At 46.9% G+C, this 12914-nt stretch overlaps 1 protein-coding gene across 2 annotated transcripts; it reads right to left on the bottom strand.

Annotated features, from left to right (window-relative positions):
• Positions 1-789: 789 nt before the first annotated feature.
• Positions 790-7158, bottom strand: LOC135417947 (zona pellucida sperm-binding protein 4-like). 2 transcript variants are annotated; one of them, XM_064662675.1, is made up of 12 exons: positions 6206-7158; positions 5808-5929; positions 5627-5729; positions 4912-5067; positions 4347-4534; positions 4068-4165; positions 3586-3716; positions 3193-3382; positions 2971-3118; positions 1601-1679; positions 1171-1287; positions 790-1038 (listed from the first exon to the last, which is right to left on the bottom strand). In XM_064662675.1, exons 1-12 carry the CDS (start codon positions 6399-6401, stop codon positions 899-901), a joined length of 1668 nt encoding a protein of 555 aa, XP_064518745.1. In that variant the 5' UTR covers positions 6402-7158; the 3' UTR covers positions 790-898. The 2 variants fall into 2 exon arrangements, with proteins under 2 accessions (XP_064518745.1, XP_064518744.1); XM_064662674.1 differs by lacking the exon at positions 6206-7158 and having other exon boundaries at positions 5808-6079.
• Between the last annotated feature and the right edge of the window lie 5756 nt (positions 7159-12914).

A 12914-nucleotide genomic window follows, 5' to 3' on the forward strand; every position in this document is an offset into this window, starting at 1 on the left:
GTTTTGCTGTATGCTTTCACTCAGGACCTCAAAAAGCTAAGAACAGTGCTGCCCAGCTGCTGTGACTGACAACACACTGAACTGCCCCAGTGCTTAAAACAACAAGTTTTATTTCTCATCTCAAAAAAAAGCAGCACTTCTCTGGCACTGTTGTGCCCACAGTGATGTGAAATAAGCTTTAATCCAAGAGCTTTGAAGACTCTTAACTGCCTTGTCTCACATGAAGGTTTGAGATTAATCTTTAAAATTTGATTTCTTTTGCCTTGAAGTTTAAAGCACCTAGGCCCTTTGGGAATTTTTTCCCAGTTGGAATTGTTTCTTTGCTCTCATTCCCCAGAAAAAATCCCACTTGCTGCCTTCTATTTCTAGGGCAAGAGATGTAAGTTCACACATACAGCATCAATAGAAAGGTCCATTTGTGCAGTGCTTTGGCATCCTTGCTTTCTAGTCCTGGCACATGAGGACAGCCCTGACTTACCTAGTGACTCAGGCAAGCAGGCAGTCTCCAGCTCCTCTCCACAGACACAATACCTGCTCTGCATTCCCAAAGGAGAAGTAGTCGCAGGATCCACTTTTAGTTAGTTTTGCTGCACTTCTACTCAGTGTTTGAAAGGATAGTAATTTTGAAGGCTACCTTAGTCACTGAGAGAAATGCAGACACCACCCAGCATCACTCCTGCCTCAGTCTGCAGACCAGGCCTTGACAATGGCTCCCTTGCATAACTGGTGGACAGCTAACACCAAACCCACAGCAGAAGAATTCCAGAAAGTGAGATGGATTCAGAGCATTTGGAAAGCTTTCACAGCCATTGGGATAATTTTTGCCTTGCAAATAAAGTTTTACAGCTGTGATCTCTAGGAGAAGCTGTACCACAGACCAAATGGTTTGACAGCCACTTTATTGCAGTCCACTGATTTCATTTGCTGACACCTTCCTTTGCCACAGCACAGCAGCTACAAGGACCATACACAGAACTGCCCCGATTGCCACAGCAGCAAAACCCAGAGCCCAGGGGGCTGCAGCATGCACAGCTGCTCCTGTGGGGGAGAAACAACCCAATTAATGCTCCCAGAGAGGCACAGGGATACTTTAGGGGTGCAGTCTGTCTGCAGAAAAGCCTTAGAACAGCCCCCTTCCCCAGACTGGCTATGCTGGGCTGCCACACTTACCAAGGCCACCCTTAGCTGTGCCCCATCTTAGATCATCCTGGAGGAAAATCACAGGGCCTTTGCTGGAGACATGGGAGGCACCTTCCTGAAAGTGATGCTCAGCACTCCTTTTACCCCCTACAGAGCAATGTAAAGGTTGTAGGTGAGAAAATGTATAACCCTGAAAGTCAGCTTCTCAACACACACAAAGCTCTGAAGGCCAAAAGTTTCCATGTGAGTCCACACAGAATTAGGAGCCTATGAAGACCTCTGCCTTTTTGGCATAAGAGCAAGGGCCTTTAGCCAGCGGAAAGGAGCAGGAAAAGCCTTGTCAAGCTGTCCATGGCTCAAGGGAATTAGTCCATACTCTTTATATCCCCTGCCTGTCCATCTTGGAGGCTAGAACCTTGTTGCCCCTTTGGATAGGGAAGCAGAAGGGTAGGACACTTACTGGTTCTAGCAGGGCAAGTGGAGGTGCAGGACTCCTGTACAGATCGGTGGCACACTGAAGCACTGCAGTGAAGGTACACCTAGAAAGAATGGAACACAGCCTGGAATCACTCAGGCAATGTCTATAGACAGGTGACAGCCTGCTGAGGTGCTTTGACCTCAGCCAGCAGCTAAGCACCCACACAGATACTTCCTCACTCTCCCTGCTCTGCCCCAGCAGGACAGAGAGAGAATAGGATGAGCAAAAGCAAGAAAACCTGTAGCTGGAGAGGTAAAGACAGTTACTTAAGTGAAGGAGAGAAAAGAACAAAACCAAAGCACAAGTGATGCAAAGGCAAATCACCCACTCTGCTCCTACAGGCAGACTGGTGCCCAGACAGTCAGAGCATCAGCTACACTGGAAGATGAAATCCCTCAGTGTTTATTGCTGGGCATGAAGTCATCCAGCATGGAATATTCCTTGGGGTTGAGAGACAGCCGAGAGAAGAGAAAGAGCCTTGCTGCTATGCAAGCACTGTTCAGCAAACAGTGAGAACATCAGAATATTTTCAACACAGTTTTAGCCACAAATCCAAAGACACAGCACCATGTGGACTGCTACGAGAAGAGTTAACTCCGTATCAGCCAGACCCAGCACACCAGGTCACAGAAAGGAGAAGGCAGGAAGATCGGTTTAGCTTGTTTCACATCCAGGCTGTAGCCTTGGAGCCCTCTGCTGTCCACTGCAAGGCAGCTTCGGTACCTTTACAGATTACGGTGAAATCTGGTATTACAGCACTTCTCCCATCCACCTGGGATACAGCTGCCCGAGCACCACTACTCTGCGAACAATGTTGGATACAGCTGTGACCTGTTTTGAGTATTAATTGGTTCCAGGAGCACTGAGCAAACAGCACAAGGCATGGTGAACTTCATATGCCTTAACTGTGCAGAAGTTCACGATATTCAAAACACAGATGCTTCACAGATACTCAAAGCTATTTCAAGTCATTTTGGCTAAGAAATTTGGTTTAGAGACTATTGGTTAATATAGCTAGAGCACACAACTTAAGCTAATTCACCAGAACAGCTTAGGCAACAAAATAGCCTTTGCTTAAGCAAAAGACTACCCTTCTAATAGGCTCATTTTCTGTCACATCCCTCCAGAGATGTATCTTACCTCTACCATACTTATCTCAGGGAATAAAGTTTGCATCAACCTATCCCCTTCTGTTTCAAGAGCGGATTTTCCTAGTCTTTGCTCCTGCCCCTGCCTTACCCCCCCATCTCCCTCACAAGGAGGCCAAGCACTTCATAGTTATAAAGTGGTTCTTACTGCTCATGTTTTACTTGTCCTCAATAGGAAGCTAGGCAGCCAGGACAGGATCTTACCAGCCCAGAGAGCTTCTCTTGGGAAGTGGAGTCCATAAAGGTGAACGTGTAGAGGGTGAAACGCTGGTAATGAGAGGGGAACAGTAGTCCTGAGGCAAAATTCAGAGGCACCAGTTGTGTCTGATAGTTGTCCCCTGCATAAGGGCACCTGAGGAGGAGAGGTGAGCAGTGAAAAAAGAGCAAGTTATTCCCCTGACCCAAAGTTGTTTACAAGTAACTTACCCATCCACCAAAACAGGCCACTGCAGCTGTTGCTGGGGATTGGTAGTTGGTGTGGCCCAGCAGTGGTGCAGAACTAAAATCAGGTCTGGGTCTGTTCTCTGAAGGATTTTGACTTCTGCATAAACAGGGTCTCTCAGAGTCTTCACAATAGGATAGTCACTGTCAGTATAGTAGGAAGTATAACTTCCATCTGGAACAGAAGAAACCCAAAAGCCATTTTAGAGCAGGAAGAAACAGGCAGAGGTATCCTGAGAGAGTCCTTTATAGCCATATCTGTAAGTTCCCACCATGGCTGGGAAATAGTGCTGGATTAACCAGTCAATACTCCCTTATTACTCAGAGACCAGAGCCCTGCACCAAGAGGCTTGAGTAAGTCCTGCAAACCTCTCCTACCTGAGGCAACACGCAGCTCCAAGGACAGAGGACCTGGCTGGGACACAGCAGGGAGTGGTGGCAATGTGAAGACTTGAACACTCAAGGGAATGGTGCTCCCACTGGTGGAATAACTACAACGGACATGTAACCTGGTAGGAAAGGAAAGCTCCAAATCAGGGAGATAAGAAAAGTCACTCTGATATCTCCTTTCCCCAATATGGCAACAAAATATCTACTTTAATTCATTATACTCTTAATATTCCTAATCTTTCTTCCAACACTTTCTTTTAAGAAATACTTGACATTCTCTTTAGACTTCAGATTTGAAAATCTCCAGACTGTCACTGATCAGCACCAGCTTTATTCCCACTAACTAGAGACATACCAGTCCTTAGTCTAGTCCAGTGCCCTGTTGTGAATTCAGAGCTTGTGACAAGCAGGAATTTCTCCAGTAACATTGAACACAATGGCACCCAGCAACATCAGCCCCAGGGTAATACCTGAAAGTGCTATCCCTAGTGACAGAGCCAAGGCTTGCAGTTTTCACATCCCTGGATGCCACCAACTCATTCTCATATATGGCCTGGTCTCCAGTCACCTAGAACAACAGACAGGCACCATCACTGTGGTAAAGTCAAGCTGGATCACTATGAGGCTGGAGAACAGCACCTGGCCTCTGGAAGTCTATAGGGTGTCCATTAAGTAGCCAAAGCCACGTCAGGTTGTGCCAGGTCTGACAGCTTCTGCTATTCCAGCCTAGTGACAGCTGCAACTCTTACCTGAAAAGTGGTGCCACAGGCAGAGAGTGGGAACTGGTACACAACAAATGCATGGTTTTTCACAGTAGGAACACAGCCAGTACTGTGTCCACTGGCCAGTTGCACAGAGTCCAGGGCAATGGGTGGCAGGGTCACATCCCGAGAAACAGCAATGGAAAACTGGCCATCTGGTGTGCAATGAGCTGTCACTAGAGGAAAAGATATAATCAGTCTTAAGCTCAGGGAAAAGAGGAATGGAAAGAAGACTCAAAACATCACAGCAAAGATGAGGCCAACAAGTTTTGTGAGTTCTCCTGCCTTTAAGCCCTGAAACAATTGCTAAGCATGGCAAGACAAGTGCAACCAGCTCTAACAGCAACATTGATTCTGGCCATAAACCCAGGTCTGTTGCAATACACTTGAAAAGGCTGGACACCTCAATAGAACATGGTATTCTTGACAGGCAAAAACACAGCCCTAAGCCACCTGCAGGACTGACAATACACCAACTCTGCTCTGACAGCAAAGTGAGAAATCCTGTTTTGAAGCAACTCAGTAGGAGGGGAGGACAGCTGCTCAGGCTTACCTGTGTTACCAAAGTAGCAAGGATTTACCCTGTCTCTAGGGTCATAGCAGCAGCCTCGCGCTTCACAGTTTCCCTGGCTGACAGGTAAGGAGGCACACGGCAGCCGGTCCTGGCTGGGAACGGCCAAACAGACACTACTGCTTGGAGCATCTAGGGCTGGAAAAAAACAGCAGGAGTTTGCAGCTAAAGCACAAAAGCAGGGGGACAAAGACTAAGGACTTTGGTGGAAGATGTCCTGGTGACTCTGCATAAAAATGAAGGGAAATTTAAGTCAGGTGAGGGTTAAACACATGGCCTGGAGGTGGCATGGAAGCCTGCTCAGAAGGGACATGCATTTCCCTGGAACAGATTCTCCCCTAGAAGCCATGTACAGGAGACTGGACTTGTATGAGATCTGTCAAGATAAAGTGTTTTGGATCAACTCTTGGTAGTTAGGAAAATCATTGTACCTAGTCTCTGGCTCAGTCCCTGAACTTGCAAGGACCCAAGCAGTCAAAACATGGCTAGGAGACATAGTGAACATATTCACCTGCTGATCCTGCAAAGATGCACAAGTTCCCAGCAAGTTGGTGGTTTCTATGTCCAAACCCTTTTCCAGGGAGTTTTCTGCACAGCAGAAAGTCTCCTTTCCTAGCCCCCAGACTGACCAGGAACAGCCAACTGAAAGGAATGGCACTCATCACCCACAAGATACAAGCAACTCTCAGAATCTTACCAGGAAGGTCCACAGGGCACCTGAGCAGCGTCTCTTCATGAAGAACCTTTTGCCCAGCAGCATCTCTTCCTTCAAGCCCAACCAGCAGAAGGTAATGGCCATTCTAGGGGAAAGCCACACCAGTCAGGGCAGCCAGAGCAGCAGTAGTCACGGTCCCAGCAGAATCCATAAAGTCACTTACCCATTCAAAGATATAACAGCCAGTATAAGAAACCAATACTTTCCTGGAGCCATCTGGAGTCTCGGATACCAACAGCCCACAGTCAGAGTCATTCTGCAGAGCATGTGCCTTCCCCTCAGTGTCTACAGAAAGAGAAGACAGCAGCAGTGGCTTTAACATCCCACATTCCAGATAGGGTCCACTACAATCCTACCTTTCTGTAGGAAACAGGGACCTAGACAGTATTAGGGTCTGGACCAGGAGGGGTGCATGTGAGAGAATCCAGCAGCCAAGACCATCTAGATCCAGGCACAGCAACACTTCCCATCAAAACCCACTCCTTCCTCCTCATTCCAGGCATACCTCTGCAGTGTGCAAAGATATGGCTAAAAATGCCTCTGGACACTGCCCTCACTTACCCCAAGTAGTCAGCACCAATGAAGCATTCCCTTCCCAGCCCAGAGGTAACGTGAGCTGTAAGCTTTCTTGGCCACAAATCAGCAGGGTGGGATCAGAAAAAACACTATGAGCCCCCATAACCAAAGCTACGGGACCAAGAAACACCCAGAAAAGCACAGCACCCAATGCAGCCCCAGACCGTCCTACAACACCCATCCTGCTCTCTTGCTAAGGACCATGAAGTAGCTGTCCTTAGCCTAGCCCTTTTAAATTGGGGAGCCAGCTGGGATCAGAACTCCCTCAAGTGTCCAGGTGGGCCCAGCCCAGCAGTTTTTAGCACCTGTCATTGCCCTCACCTGAACCCAACAGAGCCTGCTTGCACCCTTTGAAGGACACCATAGAGCAAGAGCTGAGCGTATGTCAAGAGATGGGTCTGTATTCATACTGTAGAGCCCCAGCAGGGTCTTTAAATTATTTTTGTCACTCTCAGTTCTTCTAACAGCCGAGACATGCAGGACATCTGGCTGCTTTTCCCCAGGTGCCCTATTGCTGCTCTAATTGCTCATTACAAGGCATGAGTGCCAGAAACTGAGTGACAGTGCTCTTTTGCTCTTTTATTCTTTTAAAGCTGACACTGCCTCAAATGCCAGATGTAGGGTGCTGACATGAAAGTACAGAAATAGCCCTTCACATGAAATCTGTGGGAAACTATGGAGCTCAGGAGGCTTTGCCCACCTAAAAGGTGGTGATTCCCTGTAAACACTCTTGACTATGGACTTACAGCCCTGTTTGCAGTGTGGTTGTGCGGGGATAAGGTGCAGGACTGGTCTACGCCTGGCTGGCAGGTGGCAAGACTGTATGCTCTGTTGGATCCCCACTCCCAAAAACTTACAGGGGGTCCCTCAGATGGGCTTGAAACACACCTAAGGGGAGCCTCTCTGATCCCCGAGAAAACTGTGCCCTTCCAGCACCAATTGCTGCCTGTAACTGCAATGTGTCTCATGTAGAGCCTTCTCCCCAGCCATGCACCAGGCAGCCACACACCTCGTCGTCCATCTTTCCATACAGATGATTCTGCATTCATGCAATGGAGGTGTGAATGTTTTTACACTGTTGCAGAAGTGATGCACACATTTGTGTTTGTGCATGCCTTTTTGTGTCCTACGTTTTGCAGTGGGAGTGCTGGCATAGCCTGAGCCATCCATGTTCTTTTGTAGTCTGCTTATTTCTTTGGGAGTCGATCAACACACAGACATCCCAACACGGTGTGTGCGTTAGATGCGTGGGATTTCTAATCTTGACCCTTAATACTGCACTTCCATTGGTAGCCACTCATGCTTCTGCCCTCATCAGACCCTCCAGCTCCTGGATGTCTGCATAGCACTGTGCAGCAGTCAGCCACTTGTCCCTCCAGCCAGTCCTCACCACAGGAAGGGTGGATAGTAACTGAGTCTGTGGGAGCCATTTCCTCTGCTCTTTCACCTCAGCCCATCTTTGCTCTACAGCTATACAGGCTGCCATGATCCCAGCTGGGTGAAGAACATCACTGTGCCTACCCTGCACATTTCTAATTTCATGCACCAGTCAGGATGGCTGTTCCACAAAGTACCAGACCTTTTGAGCTGCTCTGCACAGCAGGAACCCAAGCAAATGGATCTTGACGGGCTGTGGTTTGAGCAGCACACATGAACCAAGTGTGCTCACCACAGTTCCTGCCTGGGCATTGGGCAGAGACGTTGGGGAGGCACCCAGGGAAAACATTTGGACTTTGGCACGGAGGGAGGCTTCATCTTTGTAGAAGCTGAGTTGTGCTTGCTCAGATTGCACTGCCGCTGCTTGACTGCTGAATGCTTCATTTGACTGCATTACCTGCTGATAATTAGGTAAAAGATAACAAAGTACTTTGTAGCTAGAGGAACGTAGCTTTAATTACACTTTAACCCATCAATATTTTGTTTATGCTGACAGGAAAAATATCTACATGGAGATAAAGAATAATTCTACATGAAACAACCCTGAGAGTGCTGTAGATCCACCAAGCAATACCTGTGCTGAGAACAGTTTCAGGTAATTGCCCTTTCCTAATACCTACACACACACTGGACAGGGATGAGAGGCACTTGAAATGAGCCTGAAATTCATGGAAGTGAAATGTTTTGTTTGAAAGAAGTTGTTATAGAAAATGGGAAGCAGCCTTGCTGAGATAAAACAGACAGGTTTCTCTTCCTCACAGATCTTTTCCTCACCCATTTGATAGTTCTCGTGCATTACAATGACCCAGCTGTAAGCACCAGTTTAGACAGCACCCAAGACCACCACAAACAGGACATGGAGAGGATGAGGACAGGAGAAGCAAATGTCTCTGTGGTCCACTAGCCTGAAGCTGATCAGTGAGGGTCATGGGAACAAGGGAAATTCACAGATAAGGTGGAAAGTTCATGATTGTTGTTAGCTGGCAGCTACCTCATATAGCAGTGCAAACTCTCATGAACTTTACTTTTATCAGGTGAAAGTCCATAAAGCTACATGAACTTCCATGAACTGCCCTGACATCTGAGCTGATGCAGGAATTTAGGCCAGCAGATAAGCACCCAGCCAAAAGTTGTTGGTAATTCAGTTTTCCCACTAAAATATCTAGTGGGGGTCTTTAAGAAGTAAAATGAGATTTAAAAAGAACAATTAGCAAATTATTGCACCTATGCAAGAGAGCGAGGGTGACTTAAGAACTCATAGGGAACGGAAGGTACAGAAACTTTTGCAAGGGAAGGAGACTTTCCCTAGCACCTCTGAGGGGAAGGGGAAACTCACATTAACACACGGACTTAGAGCAAACCCAGCACAGTCCAACTAAGCACTCAGTTCACCCAGGCCTCTTGCTAATTCCTGCCAAGTCCTACATCCCCTATTCTTGCAACACCTGATCAGTTGGATCTGTCTGCCTGCAAAAGTGTCACAGTTCAGGAGAGACAGAGGGATAAGGCCACACTGAGCAAGCTGAGAACAACCTTGAGGGTCCTTTCCCAGACATGCTCTGCTGTTTCTCAGAGCACCTATGGACCTTCCAGGGCAGCAGTTCCTCCTAGTGGAGTCAGACATAACAAAACAAGAACTTGTGCATGCCAGCTTCCAGCAGTAGTTTGGGTGAGCTTCTTTGGTCATTACAAGTGCAAGGACTAGTTGCCAGGTTGCACTAACCTATACGCAGCCTCTGCTCTGTCACAATTTGGGAAGCCATTCCCCAGAGACCCTCTCAAGTTCTTGATTTCTCTTCTCTGCCTGCTTTTCTCATTTGTTTTCTCCTCTAGAGAAAACTCTCCTTGAAGAGGTTAGAGTCCCAAGGTCTCATCCACTTTTCTTATGTCTTTGTCTACTGTGATGTCTGGAGACCTTTCTGCCCATGCTAGATGGATATTTTATACTTTGCTCTTTTGTGAGGCCAGACACCCCTAGGGAGAGAGACTGAGGCATTTAATTGCTGTGCACTGAGGAGAACATGTCTGTATGTCCTTTGGCAAGTCACATGCAGTGCAAACTCTACCAATGTCAGGAAGATTTCAGGAACAATCAAGGATGACTCACATCACTGAGAATTTGCACAATTGATACTGAAGAATTAAAATCCTAAATGGCACCAAAGATGCTCCCACAAGAGGGAATTCCTGTGAGGTCCTCAGTACAAGAATGCACCCTTGGTGTGATCTCTTTAACAATTAACTGTAGGGTAAAAAACCCAAGATTTATGAACACATTATAAATTTCTTGGCCTCTGTTGGCCTTTGCAGTTGTTTGAGATAAGGCGTGTCTTCAAATTAAAAAAAAGGTAAGAAAGAGGTGAAAAAGAAAAAGGGATCTTCTGATTGAAATTTTTGTAGCCTTGCTATTGCTAGTAAATTGTCTACACCATTCTCGCATAACAGCAAATGTAGTTTGCTTAATAAAACCTTTCCTTAAGAAAGAACCATGAGTAGTATTTACACCCCTTACAATATGATTATCATGAAATACACCATATCAGAGGCAAATGGCCTCCAAGCCAGAGTATTTAGACACCCCATAATTTCCTCAGTATAACGACCTGGAAGTTCTGCAGTTGCTACAGTGTACCTGCAGGCAGGGTAAGAGAGGAGTAATAGAAGAAGTCCTATATGTTTTGTTGTTATTTTTCAAAGCAGTATCTAAGTACCACTGAGAATGTGTTATCGTTTACTTTGGCTGAACGCCCAGTGTCCACCGAGACTCTGCCCAACCTCCCCCAGAGGGAAAAGGAGGAGGGAAGGGGGGAAAGGAAAAAAAACTTGCAAAACTGAGGCTGCTGAGAAAGGTGGTTTCATATATACACAACAAAGAGAAAAGAGAACTATAAGCACTATACACACAGGGAAAACTAACAATAAAGACTACTTCCCCATGAAAGGTGTTTTCCTCCTCTGAAAACAGCCATCTATCCCACGCAACTGTCCTGGAAGAGAAGAAGGAATTTGTTTCCTTCTCGTCTTTTTATGTCTGAGCTGACGTAACATGGTATGGAATAGCTTATTGGTAAAATATACATCAGGTGACCTATCCTAGTTCTGTTTCCCTCCCAGGGAGGGTTACAAACCCCAGGGAGGGTTACAAATACCACTACAGAGTGGTATTCATCTCACTTGACTGCAGTCATCTGTGTCTGATCTAATTATCCTTGAATATTTTTGCTAAGGAAAGAAATAGGCATTCGTAGGGCACATCTTATTCTCACATAGACATCTAGGGCTAATTTGAGGTCTTAAAGGTATTTCAGATGCTCTAAGGCAACCAAAATTTAGGGTTTGGCAGATGTTTGAAACTGCTTCCCTGATGCTTAAAAAACCCCCCACCAGATATTACAGGTTCTGCAACAGAATTCTTCCCTTCTGTCATGTCAGTGGAACACCATGTGGGATATCCTAGCCCAGATGTCACTAGACTTGTTTAGGCAATTTAACTGAGTTCCTAGAATTGAAGTGAATCATTTCCTAGATGAGCACATTTCTCTCTATTGTATGTGGAAGGAGGCTTTAGAGTCAGCTTGGATGTCAATATCATCCCATGAATCCTCCTTGGAAGCTTCACTATGTGTCTCCTTAACACTGCTGGACTCAAGAGTTAACCTGGAGTATGCAACTGCTGAGTTACAATCCTTGTACTCTTCAGTTTATCCTTTGCATTTATCCCTGACAACTGATCAGGACTGTAAAAGCACCAGGGGTTGGGTACTAGAAAATGTCTATAAAGTTTTATCAAGTGGTGATATGGCAGTTCATCAGGATAATGACAGTAAAGGTCTAGAAAATAGTAATCTTATTCAATGTAAAAAATAATATGTGAGGCCCCGACCTCATAATAGAATCATAGAATAGAATCATAGAATAATGAGGGAGCTGGCAGAAGAGCTTGCCAAACTGCTCTCCATCATCTTCCAGCAGTCCTGGCTCTCTGGGAAGGTCCCAGATGATTGGAGGTTGGCGAATGTCACCCCAATCCACAAAAAAGGCTGCAAGCAGGACCCTGGCAACTACAGGCCTGTCAGCCTGACCTCGTTGCCTGGCAGGGTTATGGAGCAGATCATCCTGAGTGCAATCACACAGCACCTTCAGGATGGACAAGGGATTAGACCCAGCCAGCATGGGTTTAGGAGGGGCAGGTCCTGTCTGACCAACCTGATCTCTTTTTACGATCAGGTGACCCACCTGGTGGATGAGGGGAAGGTTGTGGATGTGGTCTGTCTAGACTTCAGCAAGGCCTTTGACACTGTCTCCCATAATATACTCCTGGAAAAGCTGGTAGCCCATGGCTTGGACAAGTGTATCCTCTCCTGAATTAGGAACTGGCTGGAGGGTCGGGCCCAGAGAGTGCTGGTGAATGGAGCTGCATCCAGCTGGCGGCCGGTCACCAGTGGTGTTCCCCAGGGATCAGTGTTGGGCCCAGTCCTGTTTAACATCTTTATAGATGATTTAGATGAGGGGATTGAGTCCATCATCAGCAAATTTGCTGATGACACTAAATTGGGAGGGAGTGTCGACCTGCTGGAAGGCAGGAGGGCTCTGCAGAGGGATCTGGATAGACTTGAGAGATGGGCTGATTCCAACGGGATGAAGTTCAGTAAAGCCAAGTGCCGGGTCCTGCACTTTGGCCACAACAACCCCATGCAGTGCTACAGGCTGGGCACAGAGTGGCTGGAAAGCAGCCAGGCAGAAGGGGACCTGGGGGTACTAATTGACAGGAAGCTCAACATGAGCCAACAGTGTGCCCAGGTGGCCAAGAAGGCCAATGGGATCTTGTCCTGTATCAAAAATAGCGTGGCCAGCAGGAGCAGGGAAGTGATCCTTCCCCTGTACTCTGTGTTGGTGAGGCCACACCTTGAGTATTGTGTTCAGTTCTGGGCCCCTCAGTTCAGAAAGGATATTGAGGTGCTGGAGCGGGTCCAGAGAAGAGCAACAAGGCTGGTGAAGGGACTGGAGCATAAGTCCTATGGGGAGAGGCTGAGGGAGCTGGGGTTGTTTAGTCTGGAGAAGAGGAGGCTCAGAGGTGACCTCATCACCGTCTATAACTACCTGAAGGGAAGTTCTAGCCAGGTGGGGGTTGGTCTCTTCTCTCAGGCACTCAGCAATAGGACACGGGGGCACGGGCTTAAGCTCTGCCAGGGGAAATTTAAGTTGGATATCAGGAGAAAATTCTTTACAGAGAGAGTAATCAGGCATTGGAATGGGC

The sequence above is a fragment of the Pseudopipra pipra genome, chromosome 8 (genome assembly GCF_036250125.1).
Source record: "Pseudopipra pipra isolate bDixPip1 chromosome 8, bDixPip1.hap1, whole genome shotgun sequence".
Lineage (NCBI taxonomy): Eukaryota > Metazoa > Chordata > Aves > Passeriformes > Pipridae > Pseudopipra > Pseudopipra pipra.